Below are 27,252 nucleotides of genomic sequence, written 5' to 3'. Positions count from 1 at the left end.
CCCCGTCGCTATGCTGTCTGTAAAGGTTATATACTATGATTTTCGCTTTTCTCTCTTTTTCTATTTTTGTAGAGAGCACAGCTTGCATAGAGGCAGCTGCGGCCATCTGGCCATCCTTCCTATCTTTGTAGTTTGTTTTTACCATTTTTTTTGTCACACAACTTCACCCCTGAGGAGTGGAAAATTTGCCACTCGCTCAGTGTCGGTGTGCCGTAATACTCGAGGTTGAAGCACTGGCGACGTTATAGGCGATTTCGTCTCCTACAGTTACCTGTTGAAGCAATACAAGGCTGCATCAACGTGCTTAATATAAATGTCGAGGATTAGTTTCCTGTTTAAAATCGCGGTTTGACGTTCCGCATGCGCCAGCTCCGGGCATACTACTGCGTTCTGGTGAGTAATATGCACTAGCGACTTCTCCTGGTGTCGCCGATAGGAGAACCACTGAGAAAGGGGCGTGAAAAAGATAACTATTTCTGTCTGATGCATTTTATTACAAATGTATTTTATTATTTATATCACCAGTGGAAGAAAATGAACATTGTATTGCAATAACTGAAAAAAAAAACCTGAGCTCTATGTGGTATCCTAATACGATGAGCTTCGAACAGCTGATATATTCATGCTGCTCAATAGACCTGGAGTTTGAAATCCTTTCATCAACAAGGTATACATAGTGTCCGGCTCAAATTTCGCCAAATACTGGTAAAATACCCGGTTATGAGACCTACAATGTTCGGTCATCAATGCTCTTCCGTCATTAATGTAATTTGTGTGCGCTAAATATCAGGCTAATCAGAGAAGATTAATTAAACAAGATTTCCTTTGGATGCAGAAACTTCCAATAGGTAAAGTGATATTGCGTCCTAATAAAACCCATGGTGGTGGTGGAAGTGGACTGATAACCGTTTACCGTAGGTTTCATATGGCTATGTTGCCCCAGTTTTTTTTTCTTTTGACGAACAGATTATCTAACATTAGCTGGGACACCCTTTACAAGTACAGAATTTCACTACAAGAAACGTGGCTCATTGAAAGTAGATAGTGAAAAGTTCAAGTTCAGAAGCATTCAGCCAATATATTTTCGCAAGGGCTGTTCACGAAGTGTACAAAATGCATGTCTTTCTATATTGAAGTTCCTGAAGACAGTATAGCTAACCAGCTGGGCTATAGCTGAAGCGGATTGAGAGAATGCATTCTAGAGGAACGATGACTAAAGACACAGACACGACAGTTCTGCCCTCTCTGTCTCTGTCTGTGTTTTTAACTGCTTACTAGATGAATGCAGTTCTCATCTCCAAAGAAACGTTACACGGCAGAAAAAAAAAAACATCTGCCCCAGGTAGAAGGTCTGTGAAGACCAGACAACTCTAAAAAAATTTACCGAACAGTTGACTAATAATGCCGCCTAAACATACAAGGTTGGCTTATTTCAAGCCAATGAATATACGATGCTAAGACACTGAATGCAACGATAACGCGCATCCCGATATTCTTTGTTAATCTTGCTACACTGCCAAGTCAAGCACGCGAAAATAATATTCAACGGGAACGAAATCCCCCGTAATGCCGTTTAGAGCGTAGCGCCAGTGGATTTAATTACCTTTTTTATATGTTTCTGGTGGAGCCTCCCGCGAGATAAAGAACATGGAGATCGCGTATGTGCGTTTGCATGTGATATTGCCCTAATTTAATTTTGCAGCACGTCATACTCTGTTTCATGCCGTTGCTGTGGTGCAACGCATGTAACTGCGAAATCAACAACATGACAATTGCGTTTGGCAATGGATACGCTTGAGCACACCAAGAAGAAAAATGAACAAACTCTGTTTTGCCTGACGCAACAACTAATTACCACTATAAAGAACGCTTCAAACACAGTAATCAAGAGACTCATCTCAGTTCATCCCATCACAATTAATCTCAGTTGATCATACCCCCATGTGTCGTTCTAGCGTGCCTAATCACGTAGCCGCTGCAAGGGCGGAACATCAGCTATAGATGCCACATCGAACTTTCCGCTTCTCTTGGGGGCTGAAAAAAAAATCTGAGTCATCATCGATTTCTTTCGATAGATGATTAGCACTACCGTTTGTAGCGACGAAACAAATTATAATTCCCGAACATGCATCACATTTATTCTTTATTTTAATAATAAGCGGCTTGAGGGTGTCACACGTCTTGAAGCCGACATTTCTTGAGCACCGTCTACTATATGAAGGTCATGACCGCTGTGCTACACAGTCTCTCAAAAAATTACAACATTTCATTATGCTAGTGCGCTGAGCTGTTTTCGTAGAACTTTTGCGCCAAATTCACAAAGCTTTTTGTTCGTAAGCGCTCTTTTACTTTGGCGGACAGCCTGCGCTAATAGTATGTTCAATATAGCTATAGGCTGCCATGATCAGTTCTAGCGTAAGAAGGTTTCTTTTTTTTTGTGAATTTATGCCTTGGTTCGCATTTGGTGCGTCCACAAACAGTGCCAAGCAATCCCTTATATTTTGTTGCATTAAACGCGATGCTGACACACTTTGACGATGTCAGCTACGTGTTTTCCACCCGCCGTGGTTGCTCAGTGGCTATGGTGTTGGGCTGCTAAGCACAAAGTCGCCGGATCGAATCCGACCGACGGCGGCCGCATTTCGATGGGGGCGAAATGCGAAAACACCCGTGTGCTTAGATTTAGGTGCGCGGTTAAGAACCCCAGGTGGTCCAAGTTATTCTGGGGTCCCCACTACAGCGTGCCTCATAATCAGGTCGTGTTTTTGGCACGTAAAACTCCACAATTAAATTTTTTTTATGTTTTCCGCTTGCATTATCGCATTCAGTCCATGAGAACTTAAATATATCAAACAGTGCCGTGTAAGGCGGATGTCGTAATCTTATTGTTCATGTTAACGACGGGATGTTTTTGCACTGAACGATCCGCTACAGCAAGCAGTTGCCGTAAGACGTCAAGTGTGTCTGTGCAGGTGCCTCGCGAACAATTTCAAATGCTCTAGTACAGCGGCGTGCGGGCACGTCATAACGTAAGCATGACATGAATGGCGACATGAATGCACTGTGAGAAACACATGTCGTAATGTCGATACACCATGTTTAATTTATTTTTCGTACTTCTTTTACGCGTGGTAATTGGCTCGAACGACGCCACGCCACCATTATTGCCGAAATGAACGACACGAAGCGACGAATTATACAAAAAGAAGTATGCAAAATAAAATTACTCGTTCAAGACACGGCTCCACATATTTCATTTCGTGTTCTAGGACGGTAACGGTAAGAACCACCGGTAACGAAATTATAATCTGGAGCCCTCCCCTACAACGTCTCTCCCATAGCCTATGTGTTGCTCTGATACGTAAAACTTAACGAATCAATGAATAAATAAGGCATCCTGGTTGCCGTAGATTCTACAAACAGTGTAATAGAAATCAGAAGGTTAGTTTTTCTAGATAAACCTTGCACGCACTGGTTGTTAATGGGTTTGTGCGGTAATCACAACTTCTTCAGAGTCAGAAACACGGTAATTAGCATTTCCGCTAAATACTTTACTTTTTCGTCATTTCGATTGCTCCCTGCGCAGTTCACCTTGACGCAGCTGTATCGGTCTGCCCTCTACGATATTTTTTATGCTTACACGAAACAAGCCTGTGACCTCGTAAAGAACGGAAACAGCTGCAAGCGGATGCTCGGCGAGGTAGCACGCCACAGCACAGAGTTCATTGCGTCTCTACACAAACAGATCCGGACACTGTTTAACTGTTCCTACGAGAAAGCATCTGGCGATAACACACACACGCGCGTACACGCACGGACGCACGCAAACACACACACACACACACACACACACACACCACACACACACACACACACACACACACACACACACACACACACACACACACACACACACACACACACACACACACATGCACATGCACAGTATCTGGTGTCGTTCTTGCTCCCTGCAAATAAGTACGTGTCCGAAGTATCAGCGTGAACAGCTGCTTCATAGAACTATAGTCAGCTATCGACCAAAAAAAGTTTACAGACCAAGGGATCTGACAAAAAGCTGAATATCTCCGCAGCCTCCGAACGCAGCCTGGTATTCCCATTTCCAGCCTCTACGGGTATATGCCAACTACATTGTGATGTACGGTTTTACTGGCTTCTTTTAAAGGCTGCTCGGATATTTAGCGTTTTCTGACATCCCGTGGTCCGTAAAGTTTTTGGGCGATAGTACATACGAGCGCCGACTCTACCTCTTGGTCATTTTCTGCACATGCCTGCGCGTTGTACTCGATCCTGCCCTGGCAACCGACTAATTCAAATCTGGGCCGCATACAGCCGAAAAATTAAAACATATCGCATTGATATGACTCTTATTGGGGTAAAGTGGATCGGTGTTAACCCGCAGGCTAGCGCCGCTCTCAGAGCGCCATGGCTGGAGAAATTCTGGGACTCCGGAACGTCGTGGTGGACAGCTGCTGGACGCTGCTGCCGTTGTCGGCGCTGCTGGCCATGCTCGCAGCAATGATCAGCAAGAACAGTGCCCTATTCTACGTGGCATTTATGGACGAGTTCGGTGCAAGCCACCAGACTGCCAGTTGGCCGATAACCGTGCACGCACTGATGGGGCATCTGGCTGGTACACAATTCTCTCCTTTTCTAGAGCTGCTCTTTCACGTACAAGTACATTGAAATTGAACTTTCTCGCCTGCAGTTCTACCGTCCTACCACTACCGCAAAGGCTGCCAGATGTTGCAGTTGAAAAATTCCGTAGCTACGGCGATTCGCGGCATTTCGTTTGAGGAGGAGGTGCTCGCAATGGCGTTCTCTCACTATGGTAGGCAAATGCATGACAACTTATCTGACAACTGCCAGTTATAATAATAATTGCACATGCCATTTAACGCATCATACTATGCTTAAAGCTTTCATCTATTTTTTTTGCTGGAGCGATTTCGGGTTTCTGGCAATCACCGGCTTGGACCTTTTGTGCTGAACAGCGCAAACAAAACGCATAAAGTGCACCAAGTATCACCACCGGCAACAAAATTAGGAAAAGGAGCGAGAATCTGACATTGTTTACCATCAGCATAATTATTAACCCCTAGAATTATGCAGATGCCTGTGGTGTCGAGGAGGATATATACCTCCTGAGCCTGTCTTGAAAATTGATAAACGGCATCTGCACAGTTCTCAACCTGCTAGACGGAATACCTTTCTCATTGGATAAGATTTCGGACACGTGTCATCAAATATCACAGCTGCAAAGGCCACGAAAGCGCTGCTGCGATTTCTGAAACATACCCGACGGAGAGCGGCCATTCGTGATAGAGAACTGAGAACTGTCACTATGTCGTAGACATCAACAAAGGGCCTTTCTCATCTCTACATCTTTTCCTCCCCTTTTCCCCTTTCTTCAGTGCAGGGTAGCCAACTAGGCTGCGTCCTGGTTAACTTCGCTGCCTTTCATTTACCCTTCGTCTCTCTCTTTAACCTCAAGTGGCTGACTCGCAATTGCATTGGCCCCACAGACAAGTATTCCCTACAAATGCTGGTTTACGCTTATAACATAATTGTAGACTTTGAATATGTTGCCGTACGAAGCACTACCTCTCGTTTATATATATATATATATATATATATATATATATGTATACAGGGAGTTTCAGCAAACACTTTCAAAAATTCTTAAAGGTTGCCTGTGGCAGATAGCACAATTCTAGTTCATGAGCTGGTCTACTCGAGGAGGCGAACATTACTTGCACAAGAAATTGAAATGCATAATCGAATAATTAGCAGAAATTAACTGATTAAGTTTTTAACTAATTATCTGATGGCCTATATTGCAATTTACAAATTGTAGCCGTGGAGTTTGCAAGGCGGATGCGCTTCGAATTATTTCTCAGGATGACACCAGTTTCGAGATATTAATTCCCGAACTTTGCGGAGAAATGCATTGGCGTTCCAGTTAATTTTGAGCTTCAATGCATAAAGCGACGTTTTGTTAAGAACCTAACTGGAACGCCAATGCATTTCTCCGCAACGTTCGGGAATTAATATCTCGAAACTGGTGTAATCCTCAGAAATAATTCGAAGCGCATCCGCCTTGCAAACTCCATGGCTACAATTTGTAAATTGCAATATAGGCCATCAGGTGATTAGTTAAAAACTTAATCAGTGAATTTTTGTTAATTACTCGACGATACATTTTAATTTTGTGTGCAAGTAATGTCCGCCTCTTCGAGTAGACCAGCTCATTAACTAGAATTGGGCTATCGGCCACAGGCAAACTTAAATAAATTTTGAAAGTGTTCGCTGAAACACCCTGTATATATATATATATATATAATTTTACTTCTATTGCTATTTTTGAGGTTGTTTGTAGGTTAAATATAAATTACTGGTACAATTTTAGATAAACGTTGCCAGCTATTAACTGTTTTCGTTCCTCCTACTAGAACACGAAGCCAGCAATTAACGCGTGTAATTATATAATTTAAAAGATTATTCGCTTGAAGTTGTGGAGGAGCAGATATTGGCAGGCTGAAATTATGAACGCACTCAAACATTGAGTAGTGTTTAATCGCTAATACAGTGTTGTATGCAGTTAAATGCTAAGTATATAGTGTATGACAGCTCACATTACTATGTTCGCGACTATATTGGATGATTTCACACGGTAGTGTTTTAGCGACTAAGGGCTCAAGTGTAATATTCAATTTATATACTCTCTTGTGTACAATTACGTTTCAATGTTTAACTTTCGCAATGTTAACACAATCAAGTTATTTTATTTGATTTCTGTATATCAGTTGACCACAAAAGTTCGTGAACTTCTGCTAAACTCGAAGGCACTGCATCGAATAGCGGCCTCAGCGGCCGCATTTTGATGGACTGACAATGCAAAAATGCCCGTGTACCGCACATTGGGTGCACGTTAATAACCCTACTTCGTCAAAATTATTCCGAAGTCCCCCATTACGGCATCTCATAATGAAATTGTGGTTTTGGCACGCAAAACTCCAGAATTTGTTATTATTGTTATTATTATTATTGTTACTATTATTATTTGCGTGAACTTCGACGTTCTTGATTCAAATGTCAGCAAAGCATATATTGCGAAAATCGAGTGATTGGTGTCGCTGTAACGCCGTCTATGTTGGTTTCCACAACGCAAACACAGTCGTGTTACAATGAATGACGCAAAATTCGACCACCCTAATAAAGTCATGCTTGATTATTTATAATTTTATTTCCACAAGCGCTAAATGTTTAACTATCTTGCCTTTATCTGTTGTACTAAAATTTTTTCAGATGTCACAGAATGACCACAAAAGAAAGCAACGTAGAATGTTATCTCGCAACAAAAAACACAGAAGGTTGGGGACAAGGCGACAGCTTGCCTAAAGCTTCTGCTCACATGTTAGATCGCAAATTAACGCGTAATGTAAGAAACGTTCTTTTTTTTAATTGTCTAGAGGGAGAGAGTGAGAGATGAAAGAAAGGAAGGGTAGGGAGGTTAATGAGAATTAGAATCCGGTTTGCTACCATACACTGCGGGTGATGAAGGGGGACTTAGAAAGTTACGAAGGAAATAGAGACAGATATATGTCAGACGTACGCTTAACGTTATTAAAGACATGCCCAGCGAATTGCTTAATATCTCTTTCTGGGTGCATCCAATGTACCCTGTTTACCGTTTTAAAGATACGGCAGATCCATACGGCGACAGCTCTTCAACGAAGCCGCATCTCGCGAAGCTTTACACTACCTTCATAGTACGGCGGTTAGAATACATACGGAACTGTTCCTCATACACGCATACCTTGCAGTCATCAAATGTGCTAAATGGGATTCTGCGCAAACAAGAATAATCTACGTGCAGTAGCTCACTTCGATGCCGGCGCGGCTGAGGCTCGCTTTTGTAATAATAACAAATGATGCGTTGAGAAGTGGTTCTAGGCATTAAATACATTATGGATAAAAGGTTAGAGTATAATTTACGTAAAGTGCACAAGAATTGAGCTTTAGAAACCGATGAAATAAAAGAAAACTTATGTGGCAGAAGCAACAGCAGTTTGCAATCACTGGTTATAATTACAAGTACCTGCCCGGTGGCATGAAGTGGAATCGTGTTCCACGAAAGTTTCTTGGCGTACCATTAGAAGCATTTAAATCAGGCGTGCACTATTGGAAACAACGAGTTTCGGCCGTTAAAAGTTACGCTCAGGGTTGTTTTTTTTCCACACAGTCTTTCTATTTTCGGAAAAAATGAAGCCTGAAAAAAGTTTTTGCCGATGAAAATTTACTACGTTGTGCAGGGGATTCCCTGTGCAGGCATTACATGCAACGTTCTCATAGATTTTTTGCCGCTTTCGTATGGTCTCCCACTTTTGAGCCCATGAGGCGCGACAGTAGTTTCATGCCACTTAGTGCGGGACAGCGGGACTTAGTGCATCTATACTTGCGGCAAATGTTGTGTTGTTTTTTTTTTTTTCGTGATACTTCGCGCCCCATAATCCGATCATTCACCCAGGTTACACTTCAATACTTTAGCTGATTTAGTTGTTTAAATTTTTCTTCACGCTCATGCTTGTGAGGGTTCAGGAATGAAGTTCACTTTGTGATTCGTTTTTTGCAGTTCGGTTTTTCACTGAGTGCTCTTGCTCCATGTCGTGTAAAACATTATACAAAAATTATTGTGCATGCTTCTTCCGCCTACATTTTACTGATCATTATACATTGATTGACCAGGTCACGATGTTCTAAAGTGTGATCGCAAAATGTATACGTAGATACCCTTGCGGCAAAACGTTCTTTTATAAACTTCATGGTGAAACCTTATCCGGTTAGGACATGGATACAGAAAAAATGAATCTTTGTGTCTTCCCTTAACTGCCGTCTTTGTGATATTCCAGAGACAATTGAAGATTATTATTTTTTAAGCTGCAAACACGCCATTCCGTTTTCGGATGTTATCCAATGGACTCTAAAGAGAAAATTCGACATCGATCCTCATACTATGCAATATACCGGCTGCCAACCTCAGCTGACAATGTACCTTTCGACATGTTTTTTCTCATGGGAAGGCACAGTTTGTGGAAAGCGCAAATGATAGGCTGCCACGCCGAACTAATTGTTCCTTCAAGGCCCGGCATTTCATTGTAATAGATGTAAATTAAACGTAATTACGATGAAGGTGACATTTGACCAGGCGGGTACTCCATCTGGGACAGGTGCTTATTCTTAACATGTGCATTTTAGTCGAGTCATTTCCACTGGAAGCATGAACTCTGCACGTGTTGGTGCCTCTTCTGTGTTTTGACTGTCATTGTGGCCGCCATATGGAACTATTCACATTTGGTGATTGTTTTATTGTGCTACTTTGTCGGTCATTATTGTCACTTGTTTGCTAACTAGGTACTGTTACTTTTGCATGTTAATACAACAAGTACGTTTCTTGATAAAAAAAAAAGCTGTTAGCGTACGGTAGAATCTCCAATTGTTTGACAAGGGTATCAGGCTTCGATACCACATTACAGGTATTCTTTTGCTTTTCGGGGTTTTTTTTCGTTGTGCCACAGTTTGTCTGATGTGGCAAATACATTTCCCCTCGGTTACCTTTCTTCTCGTTCATTACTTAACGAGTTTCTCGAGTCCGGCAACATTGATGCCTTCAGGTAGCATATTGGGTTTATTGACCAGTTGCCTTCACCAAAAAAATCACGTGCTCGTTACGCCTGCGGCAGAAAGGATGTTCCACATCCGCCGCCAAGGTTTGCGAGTTGTGGCGCTGGCTAACACTGCCACGGTTAGTTCTAGTAGTTAAACATCAATACCCCACAAAGTGGATGGAAAAACGGCGCCACGGTAGCTCAATGGTAAGAGCATCGCACACGTAATGCGAAGACGTGGGATCGTTCCCCACCTTCGGCAAGTGTTTTTTTTTTCATCCACTCTCATTTCCATCAATTTATCATGTCTTTAATTCCTTTAGTGAGTACAAGTAATTTTCATTATGTTGTCCTTGGTGTCTATGTTTGTTGGCTTCCTAAAATACCTTTCTCGCCACTTACATCTGACAATGGCAGGATCACTACAAGCAGTGCGTCCGCGCTACAACTCGACAGGCCACATCTATTGTACTGTCGGGTGTTGCGCTTAAGTTCGTTTATTGCATTGTTTTTCAGTACATTTATTTCGCTGTGTTAACATCTGCTCTCTAACACTTGTAAAAACAGCGCAATAAACTTAATTAAACACGCGACCCGATCATCCGATTGATGTGGCCTGTCGGGCAGCAGTGAGGATGCACTGCTTGCTGTCGTCTTGCTCTTGTCCGACGTAAGGCAAACTGCCCCAGAGGAAAAAAAAAATAAATACCATCACAACGCAAAGCACGAGCAATTCGCAACCATTGCTCTACTCGTAATATTGACCACTGACTGCAAGCTATTGAAGTTTGTATCACGCAGTTGTGTTTCGTTTCAGCGTATCCTAAGGCCAGTGCTTGAGGATTTACGTCCATTCTCCTGTTACATTTCATCTCTAATGTACTGCATCCTTTAACCCACTTCTGCATGTCCATTTTGTTAAAAAAGGGAGCCCTCAGCCGCGCTGGCACTGATTTCCATCGAACTGACCTATTGCACGTAGACTCTCACTCGCGCCTTGTGCAGTACCCTACCGACATCATTCGCTACTTTAAGTGGACGAAGCAGTGCAAGTTGATACGGAGACGGCCGAGTATTCTTTTAAACGTATGCAAAATCAAGGCGCCTCATATGACGCGATTACAGGCACAACCAGTTTCCAAGTATTTATTACCGGTCTGCATAATCTTAGATTATAGGATGGCCTCCCGAAGAAGCATAAAGAAGGAACTGCTTGTGAGCGACAAAACAAATGGTACGACAAGGGTCACTCGCACCTGTTCGCGAACAAACACTCAAGGTAAGTTGAAGAGCGCTCACGCGGAGCCACCTGTTCACTGAAAAGTTGCGCTTCACTGCTTCAGGTTAGCTAACGTTTCGGTTACTTTGTGGTTTGCAGAGTTGACATCCACATGCTCGTAATTTCGAGATATGAGAACAACAGCTGCAGCGCGGACGCATATCCACCAGTCATGCAAGACGATTGGTAGCGGAGCGTAATTGCATCATTTCTCCATTTCCAAGAGGGACAGGTTGTCATAATATTAGGTCGAGAGACAACGAATGGAATGCGTTTTTCTTTCTGTGAAAGCGCGAATTAATCCTATGGAAGCAGATGCGGCAGTTGTGGCAGCAGTGACGAACACGCCATTCTGCGTCGGCTATGCTCACTCTGGCGCGCTATATCGCAACACACACTCTAGGAATGTTGATGCGTGTCAAGTAATAACGTGGACCGTCACGTTTGTTGACGTGTGCTGCGGTGAGAAAAGACTCGAATACGATAATGGGACGCCTTGCACAGGCGGACATATAATTCACACGATTCTCTTACACAGAAACAAGCAAGATTCCCTAGCACAGATTATCTTCTAGCGTCTGAAGTCCTGCGACGCGGCATACTACAGAGTTTCAGTCACTAGCCCACTAACGCCCAAAGTCTGAGCGTCGCGGCATACGGCCCCCCAGTGCTCGCTCACGTGTGGCAGGAACCTTCGTTGTCACGCCGTATGCGGCGGAGGCGCCTTGGGTAGGCAGTGGCGCTAACGCGGCGACAGCCGCTTGGTTGGTGGCTCAGGATTCCGACGCCGGAACTCCGAGAGCACCAGACTCCCGAGAGCACAGGTACTGCAAGATCTCATGAACCGGCGAGGCACGGAACACGGGCAGGACCTTGGTTCGGTGGCTAGCGATCCGTCACGAGGCCGCCCAGCGGTACACCCGGGTAGCCTCCTTCCACGAACCTCGTTCGGCTTGTTCGATCGGCCCTCGAGGCTGCAGCTTTGGTTTTGTTTGGTGCGTAGACATAGGAGGTATGCTAGAAAAGTATCCGACCTTATTTTTTTGCCAACACCTGATGGATATGAAATAAGCGCGCTTGCAACAGCCGTCCTTGAACCTTCGTGCGCATGCGCCAATTTTTTCCCGCCTACCGATAGCGTGAGTCACTGGGACTCAGCGTTTGAGTGAGGTAGTGCGCAGTGCTCTCGTCAGTTTTTTTATTGCAAGGAAAATGACAAAGCGACTGGAGCAGCGAGCGCTACTGCATCAAATTTTGCCAGAAACTGGGCGACAGCCAAGTGGAAACCATTCGGAAGATTCAGGCGGCTTTCGGTGACGATGGTATGAGCAGCACACAGATTAAGGAGTGGTAAAACCGGTTTAAAGACGGCCGCATGTCGGTGGAGAGCGAGCCACGCTCCGGTCGGCCATCAACATGCTGAAATTACCAGGTGATTGCTGAAGTGAACGCTGTGGTGATGCGAGACCATAGTTTGATTATCCGAGAAATTGCGGAAGAGGTGGGCATCAGCACTTTTTCTGCGCATTCCATTATGACCGAAGATTTGGCCATGAAGAGAGTTGCGGCGAAATTCGTGCCGAAGCTGCTCACAGTGGAGCAAAACCAACTTCGTGTTAAAGTCTCACAAGACATGCCGGATTCCACAGTGACCCCGACTTCATGAACACCATAATCACTGGTGACGAGTCTTGGGTGTACGGGTGCGACCCGGAACCAAATCCCAGTCGTCACAGTGGAAGAATATTCCACGTCACCAATACCAAAAAAGGCCCGCCATGTGCGCAACAACGTCAAAGTGATGCTGACTGCTTTCTTTGACTCCCGCAGTGTGGTACACTACCAGTACGCACCACAGGGTCAAACAATCACCAAAGACTACTACAGGGATGTCCTTCGTCGCTCTACGTGATGCTGTGCGTCGCAAGAGACCAGAGTTGTGGTCAACAGGAAATTGGCGCATCCATCACGACAATGCTTCTGCACATTCCTCGCACTTGTTTCAGACTTCTTTGGCTAAAAACCAGACTGCTGTAGTTCAACAGGCTCCTTATTCTCCTGATATGGCCCTCTGCGACTTCTGGCTGTTTACCAAACTCGAGAGGCCATTAAAAGGAGCGCGATTTCAGACAAGAGAGGACATTATTGCTGCAACGACAGCTGAGCTAAACTCCATTCCGAAAGAGGCCTTTTCGGAATGCTTCCAACAATGGCAGCACCACTGGGAGAAGTGTCTGAAATCCCAAGGAGACTACTTTGAGCGTGATTAGGCTTCCAACGCTCCAGTTATGCTAGTTTTTTTTTCTTCGGGCAAAGGTTGGATACTTTTCTAACAGACCTCGTACAGCACAACCCACTACGGGGGATTGGCCATGAATCGGGCGGCAGTGGGTAGAAAGAGGAACAATACTTAAATAGTATTTTATTATTTAAGAATGAGATCATAAATGAATTCTAATCGTTATTATCAATTTTCATGCAAAATTATCCTAAAATTTGAAGTTAATATTTTTGTTTTCTTGATGTGGAAAGTGAAACAAAAAATTAACATGGAAGCCTCCATGTTTCCATTACAAAATTAAATATCGCATCACATACGTTCCTATTGCAGTGTCCTAGTGCCGATGCCCCCAGAGACAGAATGATAGGTAGCGTATTGGCTAATACAAGTTGGCGGAGGGGACCTTCTAGAAGTCATTTTCTATGCACGGTGAACCTACGACACTCTATAAAGAAATGATCCATAGTTTCGGGTTCATTGCAATAAAAGGATTGAGGGGAAGGTGCCAAACCAGACCTATGTGGTTAGAATTAAGCCTTGGTATTTGGCAACGCATTCGCGTAAATGAAACTTCAAATTTTCGTGTTGAAGACCATCTGCTGTGCCACGGAAATCTATGGTGCTGAAAATCGGTGTTATTTAATACACATGATTTGGCATGTTCTTGGACGGAAAACTTTTTAAATCTTGCAGAAGTGACGTACGCCGAAGGTATTAGGATCCTCAGTACCGGGCCTTTAATAGATGCCACTGCTAGTGCGTCTGCTCATTTACAGTGAGACCCACGTGTCCTGGCACCCATACCAGATGGATGAGGCGTAAATGTTGGGGGATGAATGAATGAAATTCTCGGAGAATGATATACGAATTGTGTACTGATAAAGCAGAGCAAACAGACAAGGAGTCGGTTATGATTACAGCTGAAGAAATAGATCTGGGAAGTTTTCGTAGAGCTTGGATGATCGCCAATAACTATAATCGCCAATAAATATTGGCGTAAAGTCGGGTACTCGAAGAGAGAAAGACCAATTTATTGATTCCGAAAAAATGCCCACTCCTGCCTTCTCTTCACTGACGGAAGCATCTGTGTCTATTACTGCATTTATATGGAGTTCTCGAGGTGGTCATCTAATAAACATTTTAGGTAACGAATAGGCAGAAGCTTAGCGTTATTAGGAAATATATAATCGAATTCAACGCTTACTGTCACAGTAGGTAAACTTGGAAAAGCCACATCCCGGACTGATACTTGTAATGACTCTAATATAGCTTCTGCACAAAAACTACCTGGGGAAAATGCAGTCTGGACCATTGATTCTCAAAGAATGCAGTCAGTTCTCGAATAAATATATACTAGGAGCGTCTCTGCGGAGAAGCATAGGTGTTCAGTAATGTTTGTACTGTCACTATACGAAATCGAGTTTGAAGAGAAGGCAGGTGAGTTTCATGATAAAGAATATTATTCGCTACAAATTTTGGATGGCCGAGACATAGACGCAGTGAGTCACGTTCTAAAAGAACCAGAGGGCGTAACTTATAAGTAGAACCTCCAGAAAATAGCACGCATCCAAACTCTAGAATGGGGCAGTCTTACATACAATAAATCATCAGCAGAGTCTCCCTGCGCATTCCAAAACGATTGCTGCTGACTCTTCGTAATAAGCCAACAGCGCGTGCTCCTTTAGATGCGATGTATTCTATGTGTGTCCGCCAATTAAGTTTTTCTGTGTAAATCATTCCCAGATATTTTAAAGATTGTGCCTGCGGAATAATCTCCTGGCCATACGACAGTGTTATTCGGATAGGAAAAGTTAAGGAAAAAACAATGATTGCACTTTTGTTGACATCTAGCGACATTTGTATTCCCTTCAGCCAACTTTCAATCTCATTCAAATGCGATTGCAAAGGTTTATATAGGATTTGTATATCATTAGATACAGAGAAAAATGCGATATCATCAGTGTATACGTATACCTGTACGTCATGCTGCGTCGGGACGTGATTTAGTAAAATAATAAATAATACGGCGGAAAGTACTGAGCCTTGAGGAACGCCCTTTCTCTGTTTGTAACTGTAAGCAGAAACACCGTTTTGATAGCAATAAAATGTGCGCCCACTTGGAAAATTTTGAATCCATGCGATTATATACTGTGGAAGATTCACACTTTCAATTCTGTTCATAAAAGTGCTATGCTCGACACTGTCATACGCCTTCGCAATGTCTAATGTCACTAAGGCCGCGTACTGGTTGTTGCGGCGAGCGAGTTGAATTCGACTCACCAAGTCATCATGGGCACACCAAATTGAGCAGCCGGGCCTGAATCCTGTTTGAGAATCACTTAATATCTGGTTCCCGCATATCCACCTCCCCCCTCGATGTGACCATACAGAACTCTCTCAATTAACTTTACGAGATTTGAGATCAGAGAAATAGGTATAATGTTGTCTATTGTATAGGCATCGCCCGGCTTTTTGAGTAGCGGAATTACTTTGGCATCTTTCCAACCTGGATTAATCCAGGCATTTTTAATCGAAAAATTTCTAAAATTAGGCAAACCCTGGGGAGACACTTCGAATGCTATTTTATCATTGCTGTAGTTATTCCATCAGGACCTGGGGCCGAAGCTGGCAGCGTCCGCATCTTTACCACTCTCATTAATTCTTCTAATGTGGGTGCTATGGAATCATTGGCTGGTTCAGGCGCCAGTATATGATAGGGGCGAAGTGATGTGAATCGACGCTCTAAACCTTTTGCAAGCTCCTCCACTGACTGTAGCAATTCAGTGGAAGTTAAGCTAACAGATTCTACATTTACTGGTGCTGAAACAACGTTTTTAGACCGTAGAAACCTAAATATGGCTTTTTTATTACTGGACTGCGATGAGTAACTGTAATGTTTTGTTATAATTTTCTTTAGATTTGCCAACTGTTTGCCTGCAACAAATTTATAGTCATTCCAATTACGGGAACATTCATTATACAGTAACTTTCTCCAGGCTGCTTTTCTTCTGTATTCCCGTTCACAGTCCGGATTCCACCATGGTGAATAAGTACCACCTTTAGTTGGCTGCATACTGAACCTGGATTTTTTAAAAACTGTCACTTATCACTTGACACAAATTAACTGCCTTCGAATGTTAGGTCAACCTGTTAATTTAAAACTGATCGCAGTGAATCTTGAAATTTACTATATTTAACATAGGTGCGGACATGCTTTTCGACCAAATTAATTGGGCGCGTGATTTGAAAAATTATTGGGAGATGGTCGCTATTTGTGGCCGAGGTGATAGCAGACCAGGACAAAATGACACAACCCAAACTGGAAAAACTTAGGTCTAAAACCGAACGCGATTTGTCGGATAAATAATTTGGGGTTCTCGAATTTACACAATTAGGATTATTTGACGAAGTCCAATCTAACAATTTTTTATCAGAAGAGTGTGACAGATAACCCCATGATACGTGGTGAGAATTATCCTTCCTGCATGCTGTAACCGTGGCATCAAGAGAACCTGTATTGAGATCTCCTGTAGGGAAATAAACATCGACTATCGAAAATAGGGCGCATCCGGGTAGCATTACGTCCAATGCTAGAATCTCACTTTCAGCAGATAATGACTGATGACTAATCTTAGCTCAATGACAAATTTTTGTTGAGATGAAAAATGCTAATCCCCCTCTACGAGAAGAGCGATCTAGACGAAAACTGCGATTATTCTTTAAATGAAAACTCTTTTCTGCGGATAACCAAGTTTCTTGAAAAATAATCAAATTAGGAGAAAGTTCTTCGCAGGGATATAACAGATCAGCGGCTGCAGCAAAAATGGAACGACAGTTCCACTGCAGCACTTTCAAGCTTCCTATGTTGACGATATTCCGGCAGTATTAACTGCCGTCTGTAGAATGCTATCCTTTAGGAAATCATCCTTTGATAAGTTGTCATTTTCACTATTTTTAGCTTTTAGTTTATGGAGGGTAGTAGCTCTCGGGGAGTGTGGAGAAGCACGACGTTTACACGTTCGAGCATCCAAATCCATGTTCTCAATGATATCTGAACTGGACTCGTGACTGGTAAAGCCCTCGTGTTCGGCATGAGTTGTGGGAGCTGCGGTGTCATCAGTACTGCAAGGCGAGGCCTCTGTCGATAGGTATTTGTCTCTATGCTCATCAGAAACTGTGATCGCAGAAGTAACACTTGGTCGTGCAGTAACGTGCAAAAGTTGCGACAACTGAGAAGTGAAAACTTGCCTGATGGTCTCTGAAAGGTTCGCAAATAAACTGTCAAGGGCTTTTGCCATAGCTTTCTCTACAGCAGCAGCTACAACATCACCAAGAGATGCATCCATAGCTTATGAGTGACTAGCAGCAGCTTCAGCATAACCACATGATATAACTAATGTAATTACCGGAGCTTCACGACGCGAACACGGCTTCCGTTCTATAATTTGTAGAATTTCAAGCTCTTGGTCTCTCGCAGGGCATTTTGTACAGTCGGCAGTGTGGGAACCTTCACACAAACAACATCGCTAGCTCTGAGAGGAACACGTTTTTCCATCGTGGCCTTCTCCGCAAATGCGGCACCGAACATCAGATCTACATCCCTTAATACTGTGGCCATATCGCCAACACTGAACGCATTGCACTGGGCGGGGAGAAAGTGCTTCCACCCTGTATAATAAGGGCCACGCCTTGATCTCTGACGGCCTAGTTGTGCCTGCAAAGGTGACAATGACCGACTCTGTGGGGACTCTTTGATTATCAGAAACGCGTGAACATCGGTAGACGGTACCTGCTGTAGAGAACATCTGCAGGACCTCGGAAGCACACAGACTGGCGTCGACTCCACGAACTAGCCCCTTAACGCAAGCTAGATGAGCAGGTATAAAAGGCCTCACCGGGCGATTCGCGAACATTTCACACTTCAGAAGGTCGGAGACACAGGTATGTTCCGGCGAACAGCATAGAATGCCCCCTCTGCCAAACTGTCGGACATCGGTTATGCTTTGGAAATGCAGGGGTAGCTTTCCGCATTGGTTGGCACTAGGGTCACTGGAACGCTGTGACTGCCATTGCGCAAGAAAGCTTCTATAGGAATATCATTAGTGGGAAGGGAAGCCGTCCAGAGGAAAGACCTTTGGCCGGCAGAAGAAAGAGACATTAGGAACTTACAGTGAGATAAACGCCACACTAAAAGGAAAGTACTAAACAAAACAAAAAGAAAAATAAACCGCCCAACACTGGACCCGCAACACGACTCGAACAGCAGTGACGTTCGATCCCGAGCAGTTGGGAAAAACAAGCAGGGAAGCTGCCATCGTCGTCTTTCCCCACAATGCGAAGGAAGTGCATATTTAGCTGTTTTGTGCGCTTATGCCAGATGTATCTTAATGTAAAGCATGTCATAACCAACGAGATATTTCGGACGTAGTTTCGATTAAAAATAATAAAAAAACTCGGGGCAGCTTCACACTAGAGGTGCGAAGACTTGGCAAACAGCGAAGCTGGCAACCCCACCTAGCTTTATCTCGGTTCTGGAAAGTTTTTGCTAGGTTATGCTTCGAGACTCAGCCACATTTTGCGCAAGATCACCCCGGAATTATCGAGAGCCCAAGGAACAATGAACACTCGGTCGCTAAAGTATTGAGACGCTTCTGGACGCTGAAAAGCGATTTCACGGGCTCGTAACTCCAGATCCTATACTAATCGCCCCCGTTTCGCCGCCACTTTGGCGGTGCGATACTCGGGATATTCCGTACGGCGCCGTGACGTCATGGCTCGGAAAAGCTAAGGCAAAGCGATGCGGCGCGCGCGATGACGTCACAGCTCACGCAGCTGTGGCGAGGCTTAGCGTGGTCGACGCAGCTGGGGCGAATCGTTGATAGACGACGCATGGTGACGTCATTGCCAGGCGAAGGTTTTGCGGCGTACACTCGACGTACCATCCCCTAACTTAAACACCTGCGCTAGTTCACAGGGATAGGTCCCATTGCGCTTGGAACCTTCCTGCATTACCGCCAGGATCGGCCAACATTTTCTGTTGGTACGAAACGGACTTGCAAAAAGCTTATCAGCTCCGTTGTAAAAAAGTCGCAGTTTCGCTGGAAAGGCGAAGCATCGATTGCAATAGCAAATTAGCAGAAAGCCATAAAAAGTAAGAATAGTACTTTTATCGGCCGTATCGACTTGTAAACATTCGCATGCTAACTAAATTAACAAGCATAGTGTCAGCACGCACAGCAAACATGAACACATCACTCTCGATGACCGCGTACACTCACTGTCAAAACGCTACCTTGATGAAATATGGCCGCAGCCGCGAGCGGAGTGACTTTCGTGCTGCTGTCTTCGCTTCAACGCAAACTGAGCGCCGAGAACGTACCGCATGCACAAACCTACGATCCGCCGACGCACCTATACTCTGAACCCAACGAAGATCGCTTTCAAGATACGGCCGCGCGACCGCGCGCAGCAGCCACTTACGCAGTTGCAGCGGGAGTAAAATGCCTCCCCCCTCCCTCCCCTCCACCCGATGCTTCGCAACGTTAGGTGCCTCGTGCGGCGAAAGACAGCGCACTTCCTGCCCGCTTTCTTCCCTTTCGCGCGAACGAGATTCAGCCGCGCTCGTAGTCTCCTCTCGCACGCTTTCAGTCGCACAGACAGCGTAAGCCACGCGGCGACGGTGTTGTCGCCTTTGGACTTTATACGGAACCTCACAGCGACGACGACGATGACGACAGCGGCGACGACGGCGATGACAGAAATTCGCCTAGAGTGTGCATATAATTGCTATCGCAATAATATACTGCCGGCTCTGTCTAACATATCTGTAAAAGAGTATAAATGATGCATCGGACGACGGGCATCGGAAGACGGGCATCGGACAAGAAAAATACGTAACACGAGAAACACAAGGAGCACGTCCGTAAATTTCGCCTCTTCTCGTGTCTTGCATTTCAGCGCTGCTGAATCGTTTAGTGCTACCATCAAGCTAAACAAGCCGCTGCTGCCATGACAATGGTCATGAAGCAGAGTTATACAATGTTGAATCTAGTCTTTGAATTAGCTACTGAAGTATGCCCAGTGCTTTAGGTATTGTCATTGAATTCTAGATGGAAAGATGATCAGCTGTTTCTCCCTCCTATAATTGAGGAGTGTTGTATAGAACACCATGAGCAGGAAAGAAAATATCATCACTCGAGCCCAGCAAAAGCGTACAGAATGTATGAAACCCCAGGTCCTGCAACTAAGTACGCGGCATAGTGAATGCTAGCCGGAACGACTAAAGCAGACGCTGCCAGATGTGCACCCGACGTTCACTAACTAATGGTGCACGTGAAGGGCTCGCCACAGCAACCATAGGTGCAAGTAGCATACGTGATGCACACATACGAACTGTTCTAGAGGCAAATATGACGTATAGCGCATAAGTAAAGACATCGTGCACTACCCCCAAAATACATAGAAGTGGAAGCTGCTGTATTTGCAAGATAAAGTACAGTGCAAACAACACACACTGCAGGAACACAACGAATCGCTTCGTCGTGTTGCTTGCATATATGCCTTCCTTTTGTCCAAAATTTTCCGATGTACGTCATCATAATGGCTGCACGGTTTTAATACTTGCAGGACTTGCATTGTTGTAGTCTTCATTAAGGCTTTACCATCCACAAGCTCGCTATTCCAAAAAACAGCTACTGCCCATGGACCAAGTGATTTCCTCAAGCGGATAGTATTAACTGAAATCTTGTGCGAGACGTTTAATTGGCACATTCAGAGTGCAGGCGCTTTGAAATTAAGTGTGTTGCTCATTGCAAGGCCGATTCTGAAAGAATGGATGCCTTGTATGCAAGTGAAGAGATTAAGACGCATATCCTATAAATTTATTTAATAACAATGACTATGCAGATCATTGTGTAGGGCATCATGCGCAAAATTATGAGCTGATTTTGTAGAGCACCATCAATTTTTGCCGCAATTCCCAGGTCTGCTTGTCACTTTACTCCAAAAGAAGCTGTCAATCTACCAAATTGCTGTCTCAGCGAGTCTACTCAACTTCACGGCAATGGTAGCCTCGGCCTTCGCACCCACCGCTGCTTGGATGACAATTACTCTGGGCCTCGTTGGCGGTGAGACAAACACCCTTTCTAGATAGTTGTCCAATTTCACATTCGACGTACTGTGGCTATCGGAAGCAATGGTTTTAGAGTACCTCGGCGTCATTGTGCATTATTCCTTGGGTTGACGCTGTGCTGACATTAATTATTTTGTAAGTTAAGCAGCTGCTCATGTCGAGACCATACCTGGTAAGTCAAAAGTTAATCTAATCAGCCTTTCGAGCAGTTAAGAATAGCTATTATGTACTGTGGCTCTTGCCGCGCATCCTGTTTTATGATTTGTGCTGTTGCTTCATCAATACACTTCTCAAGCCTGCTGCGATAAGCTAACATGATGGCACGCCACCCTGCTTGGCAATGCTATGCTGCTAATCTCTCTGTGTGAATATTTCGGCACGCTCCCCCCCCCCCCCCCCCGCAATGATGTTCTGCGGCATGTTTTAAACTTTATTCATATCATAAAGAAACCAAGGCAGTAACTACTGCGAGACAAGCTTGAGAACATTTACATACTCTTGATACCGGTCTTCACGCACACACTAAGGGCAGTTCGCTCAGAATTCCTCTGTGCGAGAGAACTCCGAGGCAAAGTGCGGCACCGGCTAGTCAGACTCCTCACTGGCAGGCAGGAAACAAGTCGTCAAGGGCTCAGCGAACCAAAGCGAATCGTTACGGATAATGACATACGTTTAGATTAAATGCGGCGATACTGCAATGGCGACCTCTTTTGTATTCTGTGCTCAAGCTCACTTTTGACTGTCCCTGTGCGTGCATTATTTCATTGGTGTGTATTCTTCATCTGTTCATTTGTTTACCTGCTCATCGCACACTTCATCGCGGCCTTATGTGTGTGTTCGTGGCTCTGCAAACGCGTTCGGGTACGAACTCAGTGTGGCGCGACTTGCCTTCGCTTTTAAAGCGAAGCTGTTTATGGCTAGGGTTCCGTGGATTTTGGATGTGCGCAAGTAAAAATGTGGGCCGATCCTGGTGATAGTGCAGAAAGGGTCGAATCGCAATGACACATGGCGCTGTGGACTCCAGGTGCGCTCCGGGACCTGTAACGTGCCCTTGAACTACCCTTGTCACACCTAGGACCCAAAGAGGTCCCAGGCACAAGGGTAAGAGCAGATACTACGATCGGATCTTGGCCCAGAAGGATGACCCGCGTCGGCCATGTCTACGTTCGCACCACCGTCTCTTTGTCGGCGTTCCAAGCACTTGTGTATCTAGTTTCCTTTCCTTCCGCTCTCCCGTAGTGGCGGTGCCGTCAAAATGTGACGCGTGTCTAGTTTCCTCCGGCTCCTCGGGGCGGCGGTTGCATTCTTGCATCTGTTCCTGCCGTCACTCATCGTAGGCGCGTTGCTTCCCGGGAGTGCGGACTATACTCAAATATGACGGAAATAATACAATAACAGGTGATAGAGAGTGTGTGTGCGTGCCTACCGTCACGATGACCACCCATCAAGACAATAAATGTATTCCTACCTTTGTTCAAAATTCTGTGTCACCTCCATGTTGTGTGCCAAACAGCTTCGCTGGTCATCAACCTTCACAGAGTGGAATGACTCATGATTTTTGTATCTATATGTTCTTGTGTGTATAGGGCTCTACGTGCTGTGACTGTTTGGCCCTAGGTCGTTTTTTCTTATTACATATATATTTTTAAAATTTTTGTTTCTGCTATGCGAAACTGAGTAGCCGTCACAATTATAGGGTGACATATCTGTCTTTTATTTTCCTTTCAATTAAAAATAAGCAGCCTGTCGCCAGCTATGTGAACCGTATAATGTTTTTTTTTGTTTCAGTGTGGATGCTCTAGAAATTGAGGGTGCTTAAGTGCTTTTTTACTTCTGTACTGAGATCGCAAGAAGAATGAGCTGCTGACTTGCACACTTGCCAGCAATTGCTGACGCCTATCTTTACACGTGTCGGCTACCCTGGTATAGAAGACAAGATCGGTTTTACTGCAATTTATTTTAGCCAGTGTACGATGCCGATATAGGGAACCCTACAGTACACTTGTATGTGTTGACCAACTCAGCCCCCTTCTTTTTGCCGTTTCCTCTGTCTTTCTAGAGCACTCGAGGATGAATGATACAAGGATGTTTTTCCGAAGCCCTTCTCCCAGTTGCAAGCATGCAAAGCTGATTCACTTCTTTTACTCTTTTCAGGTACGGGGTATGGAATGATGGTGCTAACATTGTCCATCTACGCTATGGTATACTTCAAAAAGTACAGGGGTACCGCAAGTGGCTTCAAGTACACCGGAATGACGTTGGCACCACTCGCTTTTCCTCTGGCCCTGTCGGCACTCATCCGAGAGTACAACTTGAGTGGTACACTCCTCCTGCTGTCAGCTGTCACACTGCATACTCTGCCTCTTGCCATGCTGATGAACAATCCGCGACCAGTTACCTTTTGCTGCTCAGAAAAACGTCGTGGGGCCTTGAGAGACAATTTTCGCCAAGGTTACGGTACAGAAAAGGAAAGCGCCGCAGTTACGCCTGGGAAGCAAGCAGCCCCAGTAGTCATTTCCAGACCAGTAAATTCAAGAGAAGCTTGGCAAGAGGGTGCCTGCAAATCTTCCACTGGACGTCATGCCCACAACGCTCCGACAGCAAAGCAAGCAAGTGTCTCCAAGCCAACGAACCATGCATGCTTCGTTTCTTCTGCTACGGTGGGTTGTTCTAAACAAAGCTTTGAAGATGAGGACAATGGCTCCATCCCGAAAGCCCCACTTACCATCACATTAGGAGCCATTGAGGACGAGAGAAAATATCTAGCTTGTTTTTCTGCTTCCGGTGAACACCGGCAAAATGAAGACTTCAATAGCTGCTGCGCACGAGAAAACAATGCTGTTGTGGTAGAAAAGAAAGAGCGTACCGTTCGCAAAAGTGTGTGTTCGAAGATAGTATCCACCGATATTCGGAATCTCTTCAGGAATCCACTTTTTTATCTCTTTCTGGCCACGTTCACGACTAACGAGTACACTGCAGACACTTTTGAAATGACCGTGTTAGACTATACCATAGACAAAGGTACTGAAAGGAGTCAGGCTGAACCTATCATTACGTACATAGCTGCAGCCCAATTGGTAGGACGGCTATCATTGCCACTTCTCTGGGAGAGCGTGGGACTTCGTCGTAGCGTCCTCTTGGCGCTATGCCTGGCGGCCGCAGCAGTCCCCCTGGCCGTTATGCCGCACGTCCACAGCTTCACTCACGTCTTGGTTACGTCTTTGACAATGGGATTCTCGTCTGCGTGCGTGGTGGTGTTGAAGCCTGTGATCTTGAGTGATCATCTTGGAGTTCAGATGCTCCCATTCTGCTGGGGTCTCGCCGGCATCGCCTTGATACCATTCACTCTCGGAGGGTCACTACTTATAGGTGAGCTTGCTTCTCCACGCGCTCAGGCGAACCAACTTGTCGATCTTTCCGCGTAACAGTAAGCCAGTGGTATCGGAGTTCGAGGGAATCTGCAGTGGTATGATATTCAAGCGATTATGCTAAAGAAATCACCGGCATGTTTCTTATTCAAAATGCGAAGATATGCTGAAGTCTTCATGGGGTAGGGAGTTGTTTCCTGCCACAGAATATTCACAAAAGGGAAGTATAGAAGGAATAATTGAACAAAACAATCAAATGAGTGCAGTTGCATAGCAGACAGCGCGGGAACGGTCTACATAACCAAAACACCAAGAACCTAGAGCGCAAATTCACGCAAACATGCACCTTCAGGGATTCACAAGTGTAGCACTGAGGTCGAACAATTTCGCACACGATGAATACTCCTGTAAAATTTTATAACACAGGTAACATGCCCCGTTCGTGTCATTTTCTAAAGCAAGACAATAATAGCGACAAGCGCACTTCATTGACGCATCCGATGACTAGGCGCCTCTAATATTTTTTCGACAGAGGAGCCGGTAATACAATGCTTTTAAGTTACGGAGTCTGGTTCTTACCGTATCGTGCGGACAGTGCTGTATAGAAGCAGAATGGACATTAGTCGCACGTGGAATATCATTAACATATCTGTAATGACTTGTGTTTAAAAAAAGGTATCTGAGAGCAAAATTGTCTTGTCGTGCTTTACAACATTTTCATTTTTCATCTGTGCAAGCTGCATTCTTGCGTTAGCCTTTATTCCATATACCACCTTACGAAACGCAGGTCTATTCCGGGACACCATGGGATCGTACGATAATCTGTACAGGATGATGTCAGCTTTGTACCTCGTCTTCGCCATCATGCTGTTCATCTTTGCCTTCTTCGAGAGGCGTGCACAAAAGCGCCTCGGCCTCACCTGAAAAATGGAACCGAGCGGATGTCACCCGAAACATTCCATGGTCCAAATATTGTGCACACGGCTCAACTGTGCCAGGTAACTACTTCTGAAACAGCTTCACTGAGCGCAATTGCAGAGCAGCACATTACTCACACACTACATCGGGTCGCTTCTTTTTATAGCAGCAAGCACAGCTATGCACTGAGATAGGCTGAATGTAGTATGAATGTCATGTTTACGAGAATAATAAATTACTCTTGATTATGAAAATGTAGCTTCTAGTACTGAGAAGCAGGATCCGTATTTACAAAAAGGTATTACGCTAGAATTGCTCGTAAGAGTAGACGCCTGCCAATCGTACCATCCGACACAATATTAACAAAGGGGGTCAGTCAATAGTAAACAGCACTTACGAAAATATATATATATATATATATATATATATATATATTTGTGAATTGAGTCCGAGTGCACTAAGTAGGTCAAATACGTATATTTAACATTTTGAAGAGACGAAAAGTTTAGTGGTATTTTTTGTTACTGAGTGTTTACGAATGAAAATGAAATATAACTATAGTTAGGTACAAGTTACGAAGGCAGGAGAGGTCCCGCCCAGATGACCGAAGCATGGCTGCTGATTGCCTCCGCGGCTAAAGAAATAGTCCGCCAAAACATTGTGCTTCTACAACGCGTATTTCTCGTTATAAATAAGACTTTATATCTTGATGACTCGTTTGGTAGAGCTGCCGTGATGAAAATGCTACAGTACATGCCGGATAGCGAGCGAAAAGGAACCCAGTGCCTTGTACAACGGTGCGCGACGTTTGGTACGGTGCAAGATCGACGGCCGCAGGCGTCTGTTTACAAAGTGCAGTAGCTGGTTTAATCCACTCGTGCGCTCTCAGGCGCACCGTTCTGCAAATATAAAATTGAAATGTTTGCTTTTAATGTAAAAAGACAGTAATTTATGTAGGATATAGCTTCGAACGTTGCAAGCTTAGCACGAGATCGTGGGCTCGAATCCGGGCTGCGGCGGCCGCTTTTCGATGGAGGCGAAGTACAAAGATTGCCCATGTGCTTGCGTTATACCTATAGTGCACGTTAAAGATCGCGAGGTGGTCTAAATTAATCCGGAGCCCTCCAATACGGCGCTCCTCACAATCACAAGGTGGTTTTGGGATGTTAAACCCAATAAATTAATTTTTTTAGCTTCGTTGCAAGGGACAAAAGTAGAAAGAACAGCGCTGCATGGCTTTTGCGCAGGTTTACATGTACACGGCACATTTACTACTCGTTTTGTGAGCTTAAAATGAATCAGCTGGTGTTTAACAAGTACTGAAAAAAAACAATGAGCTCAGCGAAACCATTACGAACCTTCGGCGAGAAGACGAGGCAGTAATAGTACACAAAATGCTTAATTAACCGTTTTATATAAATATACAGATGCTTTTCTCTCGGTTTTAAATAGCATAAGATTTTTTTTCAGAAACTCATTTTCAAGAATGTGATAAGTTTTTTTTTCGTTCCTTTTCAAGATTTTTTTTTTCAAACATGCAATCTCATGAGTTCGCGCATGGCATTCCGTGCGAGTTTTCCGCCACGGAG

General features: G+C 44.5%; 1 protein-coding gene across 1 annotated transcript in view; it reads left to right on the top strand.

Moving 5' to 3' along the window:
- The first annotated feature begins 218 nt into the window (after positions 1 to 218).
- Positions 219 to 27,252, top strand: part of LOC125942124 (uncharacterized) — a 50,968-nt gene continuing 23,934 nt past the window's right edge. Inside the window, exons 1-5 of the mRNA XM_049660220.1 lie at positions 219 to 393; positions 4,421 to 4,651; positions 21,229 to 21,372; positions 23,532 to 24,746; positions 25,533 to 25,743. Coding sequence (XP_049516177.1) covers positions 4,444 to 4,651; positions 21,229 to 21,372; positions 23,532 to 24,746; positions 25,533 to 25,669 — 1,704 coding nt within the window. The 5' untranslated portion in view covers positions 219 to 393; positions 4,421 to 4,443 and the 3' untranslated portion in view covers positions 25,670 to 25,743. The remainder of the gene's footprint in view (positions 394 to 4,420; positions 4,652 to 21,228; positions 21,373 to 23,531; positions 24,747 to 25,532; positions 25,744 to 27,252) is intronic.

The sequence above is a fragment of the Dermacentor silvarum genome, chromosome 1, assembly GCF_013339745.2.
Source record: "Dermacentor silvarum isolate Dsil-2018 chromosome 1, BIME_Dsil_1.4, whole genome shotgun sequence".
In the NCBI taxonomy this organism is placed as follows: domain Eukaryota; kingdom Metazoa; phylum Arthropoda; class Arachnida; order Ixodida; family Ixodidae; genus Dermacentor; species Dermacentor silvarum.
Note: the sequence above shows the minus strand (reverse complement) of the source record. Positions and strands in the feature narration are given on the sequence as shown.